Source organism: Leptonychotes weddellii, chromosome 5 (assembly GCF_054177405.1).
Source record: "Leptonychotes weddellii isolate Sample4059 chromosome 5, ASM5417740v2, whole genome shotgun sequence".
In the NCBI taxonomy this organism is placed as follows: Eukaryota; Metazoa; Chordata; class Mammalia; order Carnivora; family Phocidae; genus Leptonychotes; species Leptonychotes weddellii.
This window is the reverse complement of record NC_138373.1, coordinates 63,392,997-63,414,986: the sequence shown is the minus strand read 5'-3', so window position 1 is coordinate 63,414,986 and position 21,990 is coordinate 63,392,997. Positions and strand designations below refer to the sequence as shown.

The 21,990-nt window shown below is 37.1% G+C and overlaps 1 protein-coding gene across 19 annotated transcripts in view; it reads left to right on the top strand.

Moving 5' to 3' along the window:
* PARD3 (par-3 family cell polarity regulator) overlaps window positions 1-21,990 on the top strand; it is a 624,325-nt gene that overhangs the window by 411,421 nt on the left and 190,914 nt on the right. For 10 of the 19 annotated variants that reach the window (XM_081820853.1, XM_081820856.1, XM_081820848.1 and 7 more), the window contains 3 exons: window positions 3,163-3,314; window positions 4,371-4,415; window positions 9,281-9,508. In XM_081820853.1, coding sequence (XP_081676979.1) covers window positions 3,163-3,314; window positions 4,371-4,415; window positions 9,281-9,508 — 425 coding nt within the window. The remainder of the gene's footprint in view (window positions 1-3,162; window positions 3,315-4,370; window positions 4,416-9,280; window positions 9,509-21,990) is intronic. The other 9 variants (XM_081820859.1, XM_081820854.1, XM_081820858.1 and 6 more) reach the window with 4 other exon arrangements.

Genomic DNA, 21,990 nt, shown 5'->3' with positions numbered 1-21,990 from the left:
CATAATTCCAAAGATATGAGATTAGTGTAAAAGATATGCCAATGTGTGGTTTTCAGATAACATTGGCACCAACAATTTGCATTTCTTTGGAAAGGCTCTTATCAATAATTTCTATTAAAAATGTATTTCATGAGCAGAATGATTGAAGAGATCAGCTTTTATTATTATTCTTATTGAAAATATATAATTTAGAGTTTGCTGTTGCATAATTGGGTCATAGTTCTTATCAAATGGGTTTTTAGTTTTCATTTCTAGGTCTGTCTTTTCCAATTGGGGTATATGTGGAAATTACAAGCATAATATAGTAAGCATAGTAGAATCTGAATACTACTACATAAAGAGGATATGCAAGCATATATAAATTTAAGAAATATGGGGGCGAAATTGGAGGGGGAGATGAACCATGAGAGTCTATGGACTCTGAGAAACAAACTGAAGGTTCTGGGGGGGGGGGATGGGTTAGCCTGGTGATGGGTATTGAAGAGGGTACATATTGAATGGAGCACTGGGTGTTATATGCAAACAATGAATCATGGAACACTACATCAAAAACTAATGATGTAATGTATGGTGATTAACATAACATAATAAAATTTTTAAAAATGCAAAAAAATTCAAGAAATAGGTATAAGCAGTATGCAATTATGTATATAATATAGGCTATAGTTATAAATACATACATGCATACGCATATACATATATACATGGTATGCAAGCATAGTAGTATGTGAAGGGGCCCTGAAGATTTCAAAAATGTATTCAAAGTTTTACAGAAAAAAATATGGTGTATTAAAAAATGAAAAGATTTAATATAGAATACAGAGAAAACAACATTATTAGGACATAACATAGAGTTTTACCAAATAAAGTTGTTCTTGCTCTGGGCTGAATTCCCAGTGCCCGTGGGATACAGTTTCTCTTTTCTCAGTACTGAGACCAGGACAAAGGGGAGGCAAGCTGGATGCCCAGGATACAAAATATAAGGAGGGAGTCATTCTCAGGTGTGCACCCTGAACTTGCATGACCGTGAGAGTGAGTGCTTCCTTAAATTTGGAGTCATGGGCACCTACCTTGTCTCATCCTAGGGGCCCTGCTCTGTACTTGGTGGAAAAGATTGGGAAGGATTGTGCCATTCCCCTGTGTGGTTTTTAAGGACCCTGTTTCTGTTATCATAATTTGTATTATGTTGATTATTTGAGATAGACAGTCTTTGTGGGGTGATAATAACTTACTTTGTATGGTGGTTTGCAGTTATAAAGGGCTTTCACATTATGTCCTTGAGTTCTCTTACTGGCCTTGTCAGATGGGGGAGGCTGCTATTCTGTTTATAGAGCATATTAATACACGTGCACCCGACACATTTCAGGTCACTTAACCTGAGGGCGAAGCATTTCCCTTGATGTCTTTCTTTCTACAATTTTTGCTTTAGCTCTTCTCTCAGAGCCAGCTATCATTTCATGCACAGTAAACTGCAGCTACATTTTTGATGGATATCCAAACCGGATCACTCTCCTTTACCAGTATGGATGGTAATTGTCTACGGCCATAAAGAGTAGAGAAGTTTGCTTCCATTAGAAGCATAAGGAAGGCTATCATAAACTCAGCTGACGTGGTGGAAGCAGCCCCTCACCTTCTAGTATGTTTAGCTTGCTGTGGAGGCATTTTCTCCTACCTGGCCAGATAGGGAAGGTGGCTAGGTGCTGATACAGGAGAGCGATATATTTACTCAGTGTGCCCAGAACACAGAACGACCATTCTTACTGTATGAACTGTGCTCAGAACACTTAGTAGTACTTTTTTTTTTTTTCTTTTCTAAAGATTTATTTATTCATTTGAGAGAGCGAGAATGAGAGAGAGTACATGAGAGAGGGGAGGGTCAGAGGGAGAAGCAGACTCCCCGCTGAGCAGGGAGCCCGATGCGGGACTCGATCCCGGGACTCCAGGATCATGACCCGAGCCGAAGGCAGTCGCTTAACCGACTGAGCCACCCAGGCGCCCACTTAGTAGTACTTTTTAAAGTGTTCACAGATTTTTACAAATAGGAGTGATTCTATGTCATCCCTTGCCACGTCCACTTGGAAAACTCTTCCAGCTATATCCTGTTACCAATGATTTGCCATGGGCTTCATCATCTCTGCTTGAACTACTGTGTTGGTGTCACCGAAATCAAATGTTATCCGGGCTTAGTCGTGCTATTCCTGCCTCCCCCTGATACCGATCATTCCCCCATCTCTGCATCCACAGCATCAGCTTGGTGCTTCTGGTGTAGTATTTTTTCTTAGGAGCTTGCAGAGAACAGAGATCTTTTTGTTTTGTTTTTTTTTAACTTTGGTCCCCAGCACAACACATTAATCAGAATAGGTTCTAATAAAGATGTGTTGAGTTGGTTTCTTCTCAGTTGAATACATATTGCTGAGAAACTATATTCTCATGAAACTACATGCCACAACGGTGTTTTTTCTTCTTTTCTGAAACACAGGATAAAGGATATATAAGAAGACCAGACATGTTCTTTTTTCAAACTTCTATTTGATTGCAATTCATATAGTCACTTGTTTGCTGCCAGTATTTATATTCATATATGAAAGTTTTCCTCAAATATTCAATCCTCCCAATGTCTAAAAGACATCAGCCTTATTTTTTTAAAAAAGATTTTATTTTATTTATTTTAGATAGAGCCCATGTGAGTGGGGGGTAGGGGTGGGGGGGGGCAGAGTAAGAAGGAGAAGCAGACTCCCCGCTGAGCACAGAGCCCGATGCAGGGCTTGATCTCATGACCGTGAGATCATGACCTGAGCCGAAACCAAGAGTCGGATGCCTAACTGCCTGAGCCACCCCACCACCCCCATCAGCTTTATTTTTTATAATCACTTAGAAATAATGATGTATAGGAGAACAGTGAGGAAACAGAAGGGAATAGAGGAGGAGAGAACTCACACGGAGAAAGAATTACTCTAAATGTAGATTAATTTTGTATTTTCCCATCACTTCTTATTCAGCCACAGATTTTTTTTAATGGACTATATTTGTGTTAGTTTCAGCATTTCTGAGGAATACACATATGCATACCTTCATACACACAGGCATATATGATCTTTCCTAAAGTTGGATGTCCTCTATTTATAGTAAATATTTTTATGTTTATCTTTCTCTTCACAACAGCTCTTTGAGTCCAGATGTTGATCCAGTTCTTGCTTTTCAACGAGAAGGATTTGGACGCCAGAGTATGTCAGAAAAACGCACAAAGCAATTTTCAGATGCCAGTCAATTGGATTTCGTTAAAACGCGAAAATCAAAAAGCATGGATTTAGGTAGTGAGTACAATCTCCATGAATCTTTATCTAAATAAGGTTTAGATGCTTTCAGATTAAAATTGATAGTCCCAAACACATGTCTGTTTACTTTAAGCAATAGAGAAAATAAATGTGAAATGTGACAATTTGGCAAAAATTAGTTTTTCTTTGAGTTTGAGATAACCATATTTCTCATAAGTGGCATGTTTACATAATGTGCAGTATGTTAATATATATGTTTCCTGATGATAAAAGAAACAAACACATGCATATCATGCTATATTCCTGCATCTTTATTTGAAAAGATGAAATGTTTTAAATTTTGGCTGTTTAAAACCAATTTTTTGATATAGTATTTGGTTGGCTGTGGGATTCTTGAACTAGAAGGAGAAGTTTTGGAGAGAAACCATTATCTCAATCCATGTGTAGAATTTGGTTACTTCATGATATCTTTGTTTCTCTGCTATTCTTTAAGGTTTACTTAATAGAAACTCTTATGTGTTGATAATTAAGGCATGTAATTGAAGTAATAATTTGAGAGAATATTTGTTGTAGAAAGTATTTGGAAGCAAATGGGAGGAGAAAAATAATCATAGTTGTTCAAACACCAATCAGGTAGTGTCTCTTTTTAAATCAAAATCCACCAAAAAGCAAGCAAACAAAAAAGTAAAATAATTAATTATATCTATAAACTGATCAGATGATTTACAAAACCTTTGTTAATCAACTGTAACTTATTTATGCTGTTCCCTGGTGGCTGTTTGTACTTTAAGACTAAAAGTATTAATTTATCACATGCATAAAAGAAAAATTTGGCGATGCATTGCCTTGGCTAATTATGATATGCTAACTTAAAAATAACACACGTGTCTGTGAAATGAAATGACTGGCATTTTGCATGGAGACACTGCTTTTCCCCCCTTTTTTTGATTATGAATGTTTGCTTGATGTTTCATATTATTTGCATGAAATATTACCTAAGAATGATCACCTAACTGAAAAGATCCGGGAATGGTTGAAGCATGTTGGGCTGTGGGAACTAACTGCGCTAACCAGTATACATTTACCTTTTAACAGTAGCTGACGAGACTAAACTCAATACAGTGGATGACCAGAAAGCAGGTAAGAATGGACAGTTAGACTGTTGCCATAGAAACCATGGTCCAAGGAGCTGATTATAATTATAGAGCTGCCAATCATATTGCATGTAAACATAAATATTCCAGTCTTGCATGGATGTTTTCATTGTAGGAAATCAAATTGTGCAAGAAAAGAAAAATTTTCTGTTAGAGGGAATTTATCAGTGTAGTACATATTAAGTGCAAATATAACTTAGTGTTTCAAAAATGCTAAAACAATCTAGATTTTAATAGTATTTGTGTAGGAATGTTTTGTCGCAATTAAATAAAAATCAAAGTCTTGAAAACAAGATCTCTTCTAGTAGACTCTTAAGTGTCTAAGTCATTTATTAGATGCCTGGCTTGATGTCCAAACAATGATCCTCAAAGGGGTGATTTTGATTTGAAGGATAATAGCATAAATATAAATAGTTTTCGCTGAAGGACAGTGTTCACTGTTGCTCTCTTTAGTTGCTCAGAAAACTGTAGTTCTTCAGATGCAAGAATTAGCTCCTGGTTGTCTAACATTGACTTAGACTGTATAATGTACACAGCCCCCTTGTCTTGACTTTGTGAACCTGTTTTAAAGTTTTATTTTTTTTAACTCAGTAACTTTAACTTACTTCTAAAATGCTGCCTAGATCATTATGTAGCATCAATAGATTATATTGAACTGGGTTTTCATTATGATAGAATTTACTTTTTATGTTATTTTATGAAAATAATCACAGGAAAGTCTTCATGTGTAATTAAAGTAATGTGCTTTGTACAATGGCACATTTATGATTTATTATTATAAGTTTGGAATAGTGTTTTAATTATTCTAGATCCAGTATGATGTAGTCACATCACTTAGCACTAATTAGCTTCAATTCACCTTTTTAACCTGCAGTAATCATTAGTTTTAGCCTGTGTATGTGTATCCATATACATACGTAAAGATTATTGTGGACATGGTTGGAGTTTTAACATTCTGTAAAGATTGTAAAATTTACATCCAATAAATCGTAAGATTAACCGTAGTGGAAGGCAATTAACTATAGCTTCAGCCATTATTATGTTGTTATTTCTCTGATCAAACATGAAATTCACTGAAATTCTGAAACAGGGCTAAAGAAAAACTACTTGATAGTTCATATATGTAAATTAGTAATTAATTTTGGAGTTAATAGTATTCAATACTTTTAAAGAAGTAAGCCCTGTCCAAGTTAATGTTCATGAAAACCAACTCAAACTGCTCAGGTTAAAGAACATGATTTCATATACTATGCCAGTCAGGTAAAGTCAGGAAAATATTTAATTTGACCAACTCACTTTTACTAAAAGGAAAAGAGCTAATCTTAGTGCAATTAAAAAAATAATGATGATATTCAGAGTTTAATTGAACACATAAAATAACTTTCATGGAGAGAGGGCAGATTTTATAATCTAATTCAATCTTGTGTTTTTATTGTGTTTTAAAAAGTTGGATCCTAGATAAAAAAAAGAACTTTTTCCTTTTTTCTTTTATTTCCCCCACTATGTGCCATCGATCCTACCAAAGTAAACTAGAAAACCTTGGGACGCAAAATTATTACATAGACACCACAGTACCTTCTTTTTTTTGGTCTATTGGTTTTAAAACTACATGAATAAAATGTCTAAACTAGATCCTTTCCACCCTGAAATATTGGACAGTGAACAGATTTTCAGTTATTTTTCTTTCTTCAGTTCACTTGAATTGCTAAGATGGTCATGAGTTTACAGTTCAGTCCAAAGGTTTTTGGTAGAGCCACAGCGGCATTTCAGCACAGATCATCTGTCTAGCCATAAGCCTTTTGTAATGAAAATTGAATTCCATTTCCCTTCGCCCTTGCAAAAGACATCCTCTACTTTTTTTCGGCAAGAGAGGTATTAGTACGTAGTAGAAAAATAGGCCTAGGGAAAATAGTATGATTACAATTTTCCCCTTTATTTCTGGATTTAAGGATCCTCTTTGATATTTGGGGGTAAATTTTCTTTGTGAATGAAAAGAGAATAAGAAGAGAATTGGGTTTCTAACAGTTTGATCTTTGAATATAAAAAATAAGCAAAGTATCCTAATGACCTGATTTATAAAGAGCTTTAGAATATTATTTTAAAATTAAAAGACGCTGATTTGTGTGTGTGTGTGTGTAAATAAGACTAATTTTTGCCCATACTTTGTTTAGAGAAAGGCATTTTAAATTTTCACCCCCTAGTAGATGCTAAGTTTATCATGTCAGGGTTCTCAGTAAACCCTCATTCAGGAATCTTAACATTTTTACTTAACAAAATCTTTGTTAAAGTTCCTTTGAAAAATACCATATTTAAATGTATCATATCCATGTTACAAATTAGAAGTCTCTTTCTGTAAAGGACCAGATGGTAAATAATGTAGGCCTTGTAGACCAAACAGTCCCTGTAACAATTAGTTCATTCTGATGTAGCATGAAGACAGCCATAGAATATATATGAACAAATGGACATTCCAGGTTAGGCCCATGGTTGGCTGATCCCTCTTATAGATTCACAAATTACAAATTTTGACTTTTTGTATGACTTTTTACTTTGAGGATTTTCAACCATACATAAGTATAGAGGCAATAATTCACTGATTTCCTATATACACAATACACACCATGGCCAAAATGTTACACTACAGTGTTATAATTTCAGAGAGAAGAGTAAATAGGTAAGTCTTAAGTTACGCTTACAAAATATCTATTGCTTATTAATATTTTCATCATTGTTTTTTCACCAGATTTGCCTTTGTTTATGTATTTTAGTACATACATATATATTTATGTGTATATAAATACTTATATGCATGTATATATAGACATACACTTACTTTGATATTCATGCTATTTCTGGATTTCATTATTAAAATGTTTAGTGCTGTGAGTATATTAAGTCAAATCTCAGCTAACTTTTCATAAAGAAAATCTTAATATACCTAAGTGATGTTTTTATGAAAATCTTTACTGGAAGAATGAAATCTTTATTGGAGAAATATAGATAGATATGAATATACACACATATATACATATGCATGTCCTTTATGCTCCCAAAAAAGTGCCAAATATTTGCCTGATAAGTGTTTATAGAACCCAAATGCAGCTGGTAGGTTATGAAAATTGATATGCATGAGTTATTCAGAAAAAGATTTTCCCTTGCTAATTCTAGGAAATATAAAGTAAATGTCCCTGCCTATGAGTGATCTTTTCCTGTTCTCTTTGATTCCTTGATTTCTTAATTTTTGTTTAGTTCTGGAACAAAATTAATTTTCCTTCCTGTGACATGACTTTTATGAGTATTTAGAACATGAACTTGTCAAAAATGATAGTGCTATCAAGAGAAAAAGTAAGATTGATCATCCTAAAAAGAAACATTTCTTGGGAATTTTTGTCATAAAATAATCAAATATATACAATCCTGCACTGAGAAAGTTCAATAAATCATCTTCTAAGCATGATAATTGATGGATTATTATTTCTTTATTAGAATCATCTGTCTGCCTTTCTGCCTATGTTACGTTTTTGACATATTTATTCTAACTTAAAAACTGCTACCCCATTGTGAAAATTAGGTGAAAGATGTAATGTAAATGGATCTTAAAAAGATAATTCTTGTTTTGACTCTCAGTGTAACTTTTATTCTATTTTCTGCCCTGAGCCATGCAAAGCCCATGTCATAATTATTGCCTTTTAGGTAATAACATATCAAGGCTATGCCTTAATTATTGATTAACAAGTGGGCCGATGACCTCATGTACAGATAAACGACCTGCTCTCTTCTACCTTCCCATTTTTTTGTACCTGTCTTTTTCACAGTGGAAGTGACAAGCTAGTTCTAAAACCTGGGTTGCCCAGTGGTGGTACAGAGCTGGTCTTTGAGTCATCAAGAGACAAACTTCATCTACCTCTGAGTGCCAGGTCAGGCAGTGATGGATGAGGCTGTCTGCCTTGCTTAAAGAAATACGTTTTGATCGCCTTCAAAAGCTTGGTACTACTGGTATTCTCTCAGGCCCCCTGCCCTATATCCTCCAGAAACAGCCAAATTGTTCATTCCCCCAACTCTCCCCTGCCATCCTACTGAAATTTTCTTTGTTAATTGTTAAGTTTTCTTCCTCCTGCTCATCACTTGTTCCTCAAGCAGCTATTACTCCCCAGCCTGGAGATAATACGTCCTCATGTTCAGCTCTTGAGTCTCTCCTTTACTGCTCCCTGGTGAGAGCCCTTATGTAATTTGTTTCTATTCAAATCTTGCATTGCTCTTTTCAGAGAACATTAATGTTTCCCAGAATCCGGTTTCTGCCTGGTGCCAGGGTTCCCTAATTGTCTTGGTGACAAGTAGTCTTTTGCGCTCGTTTCACCTACTGAGCTGTGTGATGAGGAAGAGAATTCATGGAATTCATTGAAATGAAAGTTTAATTTCTGCTGTAAATAATTTGAAACTGTCAATAAATGATTTCAGTTAAGTTACAAAGCTTACTCTTGATTGCTTATCTTAGCCTTCACATCATCCCTACTTTTCAAATGAGCTTCTGGTTTATTCTGGTTCTTTTAGATTATTTACATACTTGGAGCAGATGATTTGACCAAAATTTTATCTCTTGAGCTAAAAGTGGAGACTAATAACTTACAGTTTTTCCTAATGAAAATAGAGAAAACAGACTAAATTTAATATATATTTGAGAAAAATTAAAATTAGTTACTATTACTTTATTTTTTAACATTTCCATCCACACTTTAAAACTCAGTGAGCAAATAATTTATGTCCCTGATGTTTTCCACAGTCCATAGGTATTCAGGTATATCATTTTCACCACTAATTCTAACTAACATTTCGTTTTTGTTAATCTTCAAGGTTCCCCCAGCAGAGATGTAGGACCTTCCCTGGGTCTGAAGAAGTCAAGCTCATTAGAGAGTCTGCAGACGGCAGTTGCTGAGGTGACTTTGAATGGGGATATTCCTTTCCACCGCCCACGGCCGCGGATAATCAGAGGAAGGGGATGCAATGAGAGCTTCAGAGCTGCCATCGACAAGTCTTATGATAAACCTGCGGTAGATGATGATGATGAAGGCATGGAGACGTGTAAGTTTATAATGTCTGAAAGAACAGAAATTACGAACAGCTCTGTGGAGCAGCAGTTCTTCAAATATGTTCTAGGGAACCCCAAGGGTTCCCATTATCCTTCAGAGGGATCATTGAGGTCTAAACTTTTCATAATAATAAGAAGTTATTTATCTTTGTACCCTTTCTCTCACAAGTACAAAGTTGGGTTTTCTAGAGACAACAGGTCATTTGATATTGTAATAGATTGAATGCAGAACAGATAGAAGAATCTGCCTTTTCAGCCAGATAATGAAGAGATTTGCTAAAATGTAAAACAGTGCCATTGTTTGCACTTATTGTTTTTGGAAAATACAATTATTGTTTTATAAAAAAACAATTTCTGTTAACATAAATTTTGTTTTTTATAAAGTAATTAATATTTTTAGATCTTCTCAGTTTCAATTCAGTAAGAGATAATCCACATAAAAATTATTTTGAGTCCTTAATAATTTTTAGGAATTTAAAGTTATCCCGAGATCAAAATGTTTGAAAACCACGGCTACAATGTGATATCTCCAGTGAACATATGTAATGATCTATGCTTTTGAAAACATATTTTTGTTTCATTTTTATGAATTACTCTTGCTTTCCTTGATCTGAGCTAGCATATTTATATATGTGTACATTTCAAAATCGCAAAATACTTTTTTTTTTTTTTTTTAAGATTTTCTTTATTTATTTGACACAGAGAGAGTGAGAGAGAGAGCATAAGCAGGGGGAGTGGCAGGCAGGCAGAGGGAGAAGCAGACTCTCTGCTGAGCAAGGAGCCCGATGCGGGACTCGATCCTAGGACTCTGGGATCATGAACTGAGCCGAAGGCAGCCGCTTAACTGACTGAGCCACCCAGGCGCCCTCAAAATCGCAAAATACTTTAAAGCAAAGATTATTGAAAGTCAAAGGTTAATATGAGTGAGCAGTATGTTTTCCATAGAATATTGAGAAAAAGGTAATATTTATAAATATGTTCAGATGTTACAGGGAGTTATCTTTATAGTTAAACACTCATGGCATAAAAATAACCATTCCATTGGTTTTAAAAATCAGAAAAAAAAAACAAAACAACATGTGCTATGGTGAGCACTGTGAATTGTGTTAAGCCTCTTGAAACACAGACCTGTACCTCTGAAACAAATAATATGTTATATGTTAAAAAAAAAAGAAGAAGATAGCAGGAGGGGAAAAATGAAGGGGGGGAAATCGGAGGGGGAGACGAACCGTGAAGAGACTGTGGACTCTGAGAAACAAACTGAGGGTTCCAGAGGGGAGGGGTGTCGGGGGATGGGTTAGCCTGGTGATGGGTATTAAAGAGGGCACATTCTGCATGGAGCACTGGGTGTTATGCACAAACAATGAATCATGGAACACTACATCAAAAACTAATGATGTAATGTATGGTGATTAACATAACATAATAAAATAAAAAAAATTAATGAAATCCCACCACTGAAAGAGAACCACAGTTAGCATTTTGGTGTACTTTCTTGTCATCTTTCTTGCTTGTGTTTAATTTAATGAGATTGTATTTATATCTAATAAATGATGTACTTAAAAAAAATTTTTTTTAAAGAGAAAGAACTGAAGAGTCCTAATTGTAAAAGCTGTTGATTAGCTTCTGTTGTTCATAATTACTACTTTATATTTTAGTTTTTAAGTTCAAATGTGACTCTATGCATCTAACTGTTGTTAGAAAAGTTAGAGACACTACTGCTCAAAGTTCAGGCAGAGACCAGAGATAATTGAAGTGGATTGTAATTTACTTGCAATTTAACTTTTGGGTGAACTGCTACTAGCACAAATACCTAAGGAAGTGGTGGGGAAGAAAAGTTTTAGATAAAAATCACATTCGGAGGAGACTGAAAGTGATTATATAGTTTTTGCCTGTTGCACATATTATAATGTTTTTGGGAAGACGAATACCGCTGCCATAATGTAGCATGCAAAGCAAAACTTGGGGAGAGCACTGCTCTACCCCACCCCCGCCTTCCCAGCCCTTTACCTCATTCTCCATCTAAAGCTGGATGGAGCTTTTTCACTCTAACCAGCCAGTGATTTCAAATGTATGCAACCTATTCTTGCCAGATGAAGAACATATTTCCTATTTTTGCTGCCAAGTCTGGGCTCCAAGATCCTGAGTCATATGCGCTTTCAATGCTCTTGAGCTTTCCCCCACTGTATCAGTGGTTCCTTTCCAGTCTAACCAGTATCTCTTGTGCAGCCCTACTATGGTAGCATCTTGCTTCTGCCTGTCCTGGGTGTATATTTAATAAGACATGGTACTTTGGCCCCTATTAGTTCTTTTTTAAGCTTCTACAATTTATGATGCCTTGTTCTCGTTAAAATGTTATTTAAATTCACTCATAAAATGTAATTTTCTCACATATAACACTCCTTTCAAATGCATCAGGGGATGGAATACATATAAATACAAGGCATGTTTTTAATTCTGATAGGGACAGCCTTCAGAGTTTCTTAGCGGTGTGGATAGACAACTAAATTTGTTCCTATATCAACTTAGTTTCCTTTTATAATTTGAAATAACTGGTTTAAGTACATTATGTTAAAACTTTTTCATTCAGCTGCCATTGAGACAAAAAATAAGCAATTACACAAATTACATTTTGTAAACCAAAGGGGAAGTTCTGGACAAGAGATGGGAAAGGCTTGTGACATGTGCATCTACAACCACAGAGTGCTATGTTTTCCAAAAGTCCTGATTTTATAATTTTTTCCCCCAGACCAGTCTCTTGAACTCAGGATACAAAAGGAAAAAAAAAAAAAGAAAAAAAGAAAACAGCTATTGTACATTTCACACTTTTGCAATCCGAGTTGTTGAGATTGCATTAGTGGAGTAGAGTGGGCACTGAAATGGGATCAGGCGACTCACATCCTAGTCCACATTCTTCTGATGAATTTGGGATTCTGACCAAGCTACCTAAAACCCCTGAGCTTTAAGTTCCTCATTGTGCAACTGAAGATTTGGACAACTGGGTCATTGATTCTCAACGTTGTATATTGTGACCTCTGGTCAGGAGGGGAGCCTCAGTGGTTTTGGGGGAGTCCAGAAGTCAGGGGGAGGCTGAGCAGCTGGGCCTCTGCAAAGCCACCAGCTCCACCCCTCACCCTGCTGTCACCCCTCTATTGCCTTGGCACTTGGGGGGGGGGTTTGAAAGTTACTTTTAATGCATTGTGGTTGTCTATAAATTTTAATGTTAATAGTAGTTTGCAGTTTTTTAGAAAATTCTTAAAAATCTCTGGTTTAGATGATTTAGATGGTTTCTGAGGTCCTTTCTAGTTTTGACATTCCATGATTCTGTGTACCTGTTCACTTACCTGCCTAAATCCTGCCTTCTAAGCTCTCTCACCTCCGTGGAGCCCACGAAAGAAGACACCACCATGTCTGGTTTAATCGTGCATAACTGAGCACGGGGCCTGGCAAATCATAGGATTCAGTGCATATTCATTACATCAATAAGTGAGCTCCTGCTTAACTAGCGCCATTGTGTCTCTGAGAGAGAGAGCCTTTCCCTCTGCAGGAAGAGGGGGATGGTGGTGTCACTTTGCCATCCCTGTTTGTATTGCATGCTGAACCTGCATGCACTAGACCTCTGGTGCCTAAGCCAAGTCTAAAAAAAAAAGTCCCTCCGGCCTGGTGTTACTGCTGCTGATCATTAGACTGTCACCTTTACATATGACCAGATACAAAAAGGTGTTCTGTGGCTCCCGTTATGAGAAAGGCCAGTTCAGTCCACTCTTCTTTCGTTTCCTAAACAGCATCCTTGTCAGAGTCTGGCTTCTGGATTCTCATGGGCAGGTCCACATGCTTTTTGTCACCATGGCTTGCCAGCATCCACATGCTTGTTTCTGGTTGTACTCCGCATCCCCGCCTTCCAGGGCGCTGTCCCCTGTGGCCAGCGAGTCTCTGTCCTGCCACTGTCTGTGCTCTGTGGGCCCCTGGCAGACGGTGCTTTCCTGAGCTGTGGTCTGACGCCCTTACAGCTGCCAGTGGCAGTGAAAATGCCCTTTCACTATTGAACGTGGCTCCTAGCAGACAGTCCTTTTGTTCCCCCGCCAGTGCGCCCCAGACGTGTGGGGATGGAGGGTGGACTGTCGTTGGAAGGCTGTGAGGCTGTGAGCTGAGGCCGGGGATCGGGACAGACGGCCCCCAGTACTGTTCCGGTCTCCTGTTTTCTCCTCCCACCTTAGCCCTTCAAGTAAGATGCTGAGGCATAGGCATACTTGATTGCTCTTGTCAGTTGGGTCGAGCATCTCCCTGGTGACTATATTTCGTGGCTCCGAGCAGGCTTGCCTCTTCTCAGCAGTGTCGAAATCATGGCATGGGCACAACAATGGGGGCCAAGAGACTGGGGTGGGCTCCATGTGGTATCTGGTATCTGTCATCTTCTGTAACACTTACGTTCTTCCTGTGGAGATGGCAGAAGCCAGCGTTTTTGTCTCTCATTTAATCCATCTGGCCTCTCCATGTTGTGTGTGTCTGTCTGGATCAAGATGGAGCTTTGTATTCTGGGACCCATTATCTCTGAGGCCCTACCTGTGCTTGACAGGTCAGGGCATCCACAATCTGCTCCCTCTTCTATGCAAATTACATACCCTGCCTGGCTCTCAGCACGTGGCTTCGACATCTCCCAGAATAAATCAGTTTCTGTTGCTACATGCAACAACACTACTTTGTTTTCTTCTTGAAAAATATATGGTCCCATTTTTTTTTCTGTTAAAAGTTGCCAAATTGTAAGTCTTCCTATGAATATGGAAACTGCTTTTCGTTGGGGTCAGGAGGTGAAACAATGAAACCAAATACTCTCCTATTAATTGTACCTATTGATTTTAAGATAGATCTAGCTTATAATTTTAAATGTGAAAACTGTATGTCTTGAAAACAGAGAGAAAACTTGCTTTTGACTAGCTTGCCCGCTTTCTTTTAGTCTCTTATCAGGATATAAGAAAAGACATAGCTCTAAAATATACATAACTTAGGTTAACCATATGAGATTTGAAGAAGGTGAATTTACGTTAGTAAATGAGCTCATATGAGAGATTCCTGGGTAATTTTTTTGTTTATTAGTTATAAAACAGCATATTGCAGTTGATATTTCAAATTTTCTATGGTCGGCATTCTGCACACTCCTAGGCACTTTTCAGTACTATGTATTTGAGCAAATATGCAAACCAGGTCTAATTTTATCTTAAGCAAAACCCATTAGATTATAGAAAATCTGCTGTGACAATTCAGGATATGGGTTTCAAAGTCAAAGTACTTTGTTTTTTTTTTTTAGATTTTTTTATTTATTTATCTGAGAGAGAGAATGGGAGACAGCATGAGAGGGGGAGGATCAGAGGGAGAAGCAGACTCCCCACTGAGCAGGGAGCCCGATGTGGGACTCAATCCCAGGACTCCAGGATCATGACCTGAGCCGAAGGCAGTTGCTTAACCAACTGAGCCACCCAGGTGCCCCCAAAGTCAAAGTACTTTGTAAAAGGTTACCTGTTTGATTAATATAGATAATTGGATGTTTATAAAAATTTTTGTTCTGAAATGCTAGGAATAGACTGTCTTATCCTTTTAAGCCAATTTGTATACTTAAGTATCACCTGCAGTTTAAGAAGAGGAGCTTTGATTAATTTAAGGAAGTTTCTCAATGCAGTATGGGTGTAAGCGTGTGAAGTAGCCAAAGCTATTCGTCCCACTTCTTTTTGTAGGTAAATATTAACTTAGGCTAAAAGTACAATGAAAAGTCACATGTGAAGTGTTTGAATTATAGAATCCTCATTTTAACCACTTTTTGATAAGGAAAAAGTATTTAAGTCATTGACCAAGAGCATACTTGGGAAACTGAATCATACTGAATGCATACTTTCTGATTCATAGTCCTGTGATTTTTCCAGAATACTAAACTTCCAAATCGGAAAGCCCCTATCTAAAACTACTTTAAAGTATTGAAGTGTGTATTCATGAGTTGTGGCTCCTAAAATCTGGTATTTAGGCTGTAAGTTCCTGGGGGCCATGGAGTGGTTCAACCCAGTGGATAAACCGATCCTTAAAGAAGTAATGTGGTTAAGGGCCACTGTAGTGCACAGGTTACCGTGGCACCGAAGGTTGGGGTACCCACTTAGCCTATGTGGACTTAGAGCAGAAAGGGAGGTAGCAGGGAGAAGGCTTCCCAGAAGAGTATTAGTGGAGATGAGTACCATTACTTGAATGGTCTTCACCTGGGCATGTAGGCAGCATGCAGAACATAAAGAGTGGGGACTTTCTCTGGATTTCCATAGTTTGATTAAGGTTGATGTGTATAGTGCAAGTGACAGCATAATGAGGAATGAGGTTTAAGATGAAAGCAGAAGACAAATCACAGACAACCTTGTTTAAATTATTTTCATTTTATACGAAGGACCTTAAAGAACCTTTGAAGAATTTCAAGTAAGAGTATGATTGCTGGGGTTATGTAGGATAGAGAATGTTTATCAGGGATGGCATGGTAAGTGAGCAGTACCGGTGGCAAGGAAATCAGTTCTGTGTTAGTAATGCAATAATCCAGGTGAGTAATGATGCTTAGCAGTGCCAAAGAAAAGGAAGAACCTGCATTTACACGCTTAGCATCTCACACATAAAGATGGATGATGATGATGTGGTTTTTCTCATTAGCACTTCCGGGCTCTGAAACTTAGAATCATCATCGTACTGTGTAACCACTCCATTACCAAGCTTTCTTAATTTTTCCCCATGAAATCTACTAATTTCATTCCTTCTGTTCAATCTAGCCCAAATCCTCATTATTTAATATCTGAAGTTATTGTTAGGCTCTCCTAACTGATCTTGCTGTCTCTAGATTTGCCGAGTAAGCTCTGTAATCACGTTCTCAGAGTCCTTCAAGCCTCCCGGATCATTCTTGCCCAGACCATGTAATCTCCATGAGGTGTATCTTCTTCCTCCCCCTTGCCCCTACCCTCTCATGGGTACATTAGACTGCCTTCTTCAGGAAACTTCTTCCCAAGCAATCTAGTCTTCCCTTGACTTTCTAAAGCCCTAACTGATTATATAGAATGTGTCTGAGACTTTTTAGTATAAAGCATTTTTTTTTAACATCAAGAAGTTTTTGTGGATTCCTCAGTACAGACTGGCTTGATAGTTTAGAACACTGGCTTTTGGGGGACAGTGATTTTGATTTCTCAATAAATAGCAAAATAGAGCATTGCTAGCCATTCACTACTTTTCACATTTGCATGTAGTTGTGTTGTTAATTATTGTTTTGTATTTTTTTCACTTAAAAGAGTCAGAGCAGTGACCTGGAATCTCTTTCCTTGACACTGTAAATAATATTCTGTGTAGTGTTAAAACATACATTCAACACCAAGCTCACTCCTTGATTAAAAGTAAAATTTTTCATGGAAGTTCCAACAGAAGAGTGATGAGTACTACCATTTTGGTGTGTAACCAATTCATTCTGTCTGTCGAAAGGAACACCTTCAGCTTCACTATACATTGTCCCCATGGACAGGAAGCAGTATCCATTGTAGACCATCATTTGAATGTAAAAATCAATTAGATGCCGGAAGTTAGTGTGAAAGGGTTCAGAAAATTGAGGGTATAACCCTCATTGTACTTGTTCTGTAGCATTCTCTTGGGAAGGGAAGGATAAAGGAGGTGACATTCTACCAGCATCTTCAGGAGCATTTTACCTGTTTTATTTGGAGGGATGCATTAAAGAGAAGTTTAGAATAAAGAGTCGAAACGAAAAATGGTTTTTGGTAATAAGTTCTTTGGAAGAGTGATCTTAATTGTTTTTGCCCTTCTGTCCACTCTTCAGCATAAACAGTTATTGTTGTTGTTTTTTTTTTAATGAACTAAACATACTTTTAGAGTGTTCTTGGAATCATCTCTTTGACCAGTCCTCCTGTTGCTGAAACCACTTCTGTTGATAGCACATGGCACATGTCACATGAGTTCTTCGTATCTTTCTCTCCTTTCATAGTCAAACTCTTGGTTCTTCATCATATCAGTTATTATTCCCACCTCCCATTTTAGGGTAAAAGCTTCTTCATTCTTCTTTTTTCATGTTTGGTGGCAGCTTTGTGGGTTTTTTTTTTTTTTTTAGCATTTTGAAAAAGCTAAGTTTTCCATTGCCAAGAGCTCATCATTCTAATGTTAAAAGTCAGAGTCCAGAAAAGCAGATCCTGTTATTCGACACCATCTGTATCACTAGCTGTTCATTTTCCACATCTTTCTTCCTCTCCAAAGTCAAAATATTCAATTAAAATAAGAAACAAAAATAATATTTATATCCCCAAAGTTCTTGAATCTTGCATAGGACATTGCAGTGCCCGGGAGTCCAGTCTTCATTAATTTTTATCACTTTTTTTTCTTTAACCTAAGATTAATAAGTAGAAATTAGTAGGGGTCAGTGGATTTGCTACATCTAGTGAAATTTTCCAATTACTAATGTCTCATTTGAACTTACTCATTTTAAGTTTTAAGAAGATAAATTTTGAAGACTTAGTCATCCCGTATACAATTACTCCATTTAATTCTATTTCTCCTAAAATAAATTGTAAATTACTCAAGAATATGTGGTTCAATCATTAGGTATTTCTGATACCTAGGGTAGTCCTTCATAAATAGGGAACAATAAAGGATAGTTTTCCATATGATTGACTATTTGTTTAATCATTCTGTCATTCACTCAACAAATATTTAATGATGCTTCTTTAAGCTGTGCCCTCGGAGGAAAGGACCTGTTTACTGGTGATTATGAAGTAATATTATCATTTTCATTTTGTGTTTCCCTGTTTATACCTATTGAACAATTCATTTAACTCTAGTAGCAAGTCTGAACAAATCATTTAATTCTGGCAAAGTTGTCACAGCTACCCAGAATTACATTAACTGCTAACTCTTACACTTGTGATAGACTGTAGATCTTCCACAGCTGCTCTAAAGTTTGATTTACACAGTGTACCTGTTAGGATGCTTTCAGCTGCATTTAATAGAAAATCCAACTCAGACCAGCTCTAACCATGAGGAAATGCACTGTCTTACATAGCTGAGCTCTGGAGTTGGGCAGCTTCAGGGATCATTGATTCCATATCCCAGCGGTGTTACCAAAGATCCACCATCTTCCTGCCCTTTTGGCTGCACTATCCATAATTCAGCTTATTCAGAGGGTAATCACAGAGCTCAGAGGCCTTTTGCTTTCTTGTCCATATCCAACAGAAGGGAGTGAGCTATATCCCCAAGCATGGAGCGTGTCTATGCAGGCTGAGGGGGCCATTCTCAGACTAGTAACACTGGACTATTAAATCAAGGGGCAGGTTGATCTGATGCTGAATTAACCTGTTGGAGCTAGATTGCATTCCTGAACATGGTCAGAGTTCCATTAGGAAGAAGAAAGGGGGAAATGGATTGTGGATAAGCAACCAACAGAAATCATTAACAGTATCAACAGTAGCAATGGGGGAGAAAATACTCTCAGGACCATGTGGTTTAGAGTCAATTTTTGATCGGAAAACGTTTGTGATAACTAGATAGAAGTATTTATTTATGGCAGGAGCTGCATAACTTTGAGTTTCAATTGAAACCTAATGTCATTTCCTCCATAATCATTAACATATAAGTGCCCAGCCTTTTCTGAACTTCTTGGTGACCCAGTCCTAACATGATACCTTGCAGAATTAAGTAGCTTAATTTGTAACATGGACTAGAATTTTAATTGAGCTGCATTTGCATCTGTTGAAAACATGGTAATTAGTATGTTTTAATTGCAGAATGACGGTGCTGCATTAAAGAGAAATGAGCAGCTTCACGTTAAACCTTCTTCAGAAAGAGAAACTTAAAAGTATCTGCCTTCCTAGGTAATCACGTGGGAAAGTTCAGTGCATAGAGCAAGTTAAAATAGGCAGAAGTGTTAGTCAAAAATAGAAATTTCTATTTGTTTGGAAGGAGGTAATCATCTTTCTTTGTGTAGGTTATCTGCAGAAGGAAATCAAATAATCTGTAAAGATGAGCAAAATTAAAGAGAAAAAAACGTAAAACTTAGCATTTAAAAAGATCATCTAAATGTAAGTTTATGATTAATTCTTGCATTGTAATTTACGGCAGGAACACAATCGATCAAGCCATTTACTGCTATTATATTGCCAGTACTTTTCTTACTTGAAAAATTGTTTATATGAATTTTTTTGTGTTTGAGGGAATAAAAGTATTTTATGTACCTTATTATAAAGGTGGTATTAAATGTACAAAGATTGGTTGTAAAACTTTAAAAAATAATATGACCAGTATTATCAGTGACCTTGAACATACATATTTGAAACAATTATACTGTGTAACCAATTTATTTAAGCTTTTGATAACCACCATAATTCTGCATGGGGACAGGGTCAAGTGAGAGATTCTTATTTTTTTCTATCAAATAATTTTAGAGTTCGAAGTATATATACTTTGATACTCTAAAAGAACATCTTATGTTTGTACATATGAAGCCACATATTGCTAAATATTTTTAATTATTTGGCATTCAGAGGGATTAGTTAACTCGGTACACCCCCAGAAGAGTTTCTGTGGTAATGTATTATCTAAATTAGAATGTTCCGAATAAGCATAAAGAATTCTCAAACGTGCAAGTATCATTTTAAAACAGTCCACTTGCTTGGGGTAGGAAACGGAGCTAGGATTTTTTATTTTATAAAATGAGGTTACAAAACCCGAAGTTAATAAATAATTTAATACTAATTTTCTCTGTTTCACCCAATTTAGAAAATAAGTTGTTATTACATACACTAGAAAATTATTGTGAATATGAAAAGAATTGGCAACAAATCTGACTTCAGCATATAGTCAGTTGTGAAGGCACTGCCTTTATTCTGTTACTGAGCCAGGAGCAGACATATGCCCCTTGTACTTCTGCCAAAACTCTTAGGCAGAAAACTAGCAGAATGGCTACTGATACTTCCATTCATGATTTATGATAATGGTTGCTGTGGAAGACTAAATCATTTACATTTATTGAGCTCATTTTTTTGTTTATAGTTTCAGATATTGTAGAGGGTCTAAAATCCATTAGACAACACGTATAGCACTAAAATAATTGCATAAAAAGATACCAGAAACTGAGGAGAGTGAAACCAAGTACAGTGAGCCTTCCCGATGTTGTAGTTGGGGTGTGGCTAGTTTTGTCAGGCTCGATTAGAGGAAAGTAGGCATTGTTCTAAAACTCAAGGAACGGGCATACCCAGAGACTGGAGAAGAGTTTGGTTGGGATAAAGTCATGAGTCAGGTTTACCCATAGTCTTTCATCTGCTGTCTGCGTCTGCCTGGTAGTCCTCATTTTAGAAGAAGTTTAGAGAATAGGAGGCAGACTTATAATCGTATCGTACAGGGAGTGTGGTAATAAAAGTTACCAAGAGTTATAGAAGTATAGGTAAAAGGAGGTTTGCATGTTGGGAATTTTAGAAAATTCACTAGCATCCATTTATCCATCTTGAGTGTACCTACAGACCTAGGTTTTATAGTTCCTGAGAACTTATGAGAATTGCTTTATAATGGTTTGGATGATTATCTCAAAGATGAGGCCGCACCTATTTCCCAAAGGGTTGAAACAGCAGTTGGCGATCAGACAGAGCACAGCCATGTTTATGGGTGTCAGACAAGGTGCTTCAACCCTGCTAAGGCTATATTTATATTCTCTCAGGAGACTCATGTGTGAAAAGGCTACATATAATTAGCATGTCTTTGGGCTAGTTGACCAGGATATTCTTTCACTGCTCTGTGTAGACCACAAAAAAGTATAGCCTTAACTCAGCATTTATTTGTAAGGCTAGTGATTTTCACTAGCAGTTCCTATCTGAAAGTTGTAACAGGCTTTCTCTATCAAATCTGTATCATTCCTATTTATATATTAACTAACCGAGAGGAAAAAAAGCAAATTTTAAAAAATCTACCACGCCCTTTGGAGTAGGAGAGTGGTTCACAAGTAGATAACCCTGTGCAGAGGGAGGCAGACCTTTCTTTCTTTTTTTTAAATTTTTTTATTGTTATGTTAATCCCCATACATTACATCATTAGTTTTAGATGTAGTGTTCCATGATTCATTGTTTGTGCATAACACCCAGTGCTCCATGCAGAACGTGCCCTCTTTAATACCCATCACCAGGCTAACCCATCCCCCCACCCCCCTCCCCTCTAGAACCCTCAGTTTGTTTTTCAGAGTCCATCGTCTCTCATGGTTTGTCTACCCCTCCGATTTCCCCCCTTCATTCTTCCCCTCCTGTTTTCTTCTTTTTTTTTTCTTCTTAACATATATTGCATTATTTGTTTCAGAGGTACAGATCTGAGATTCAACAGTCTTGCACAATTCACAGCGCTTACCAGAGCACATACCCTCCCCAGTGTCTATCACTCAGTCACCCCATCCCTCCCACCCCACCCCCCACTCCAGCAACCCTCAGTTTGT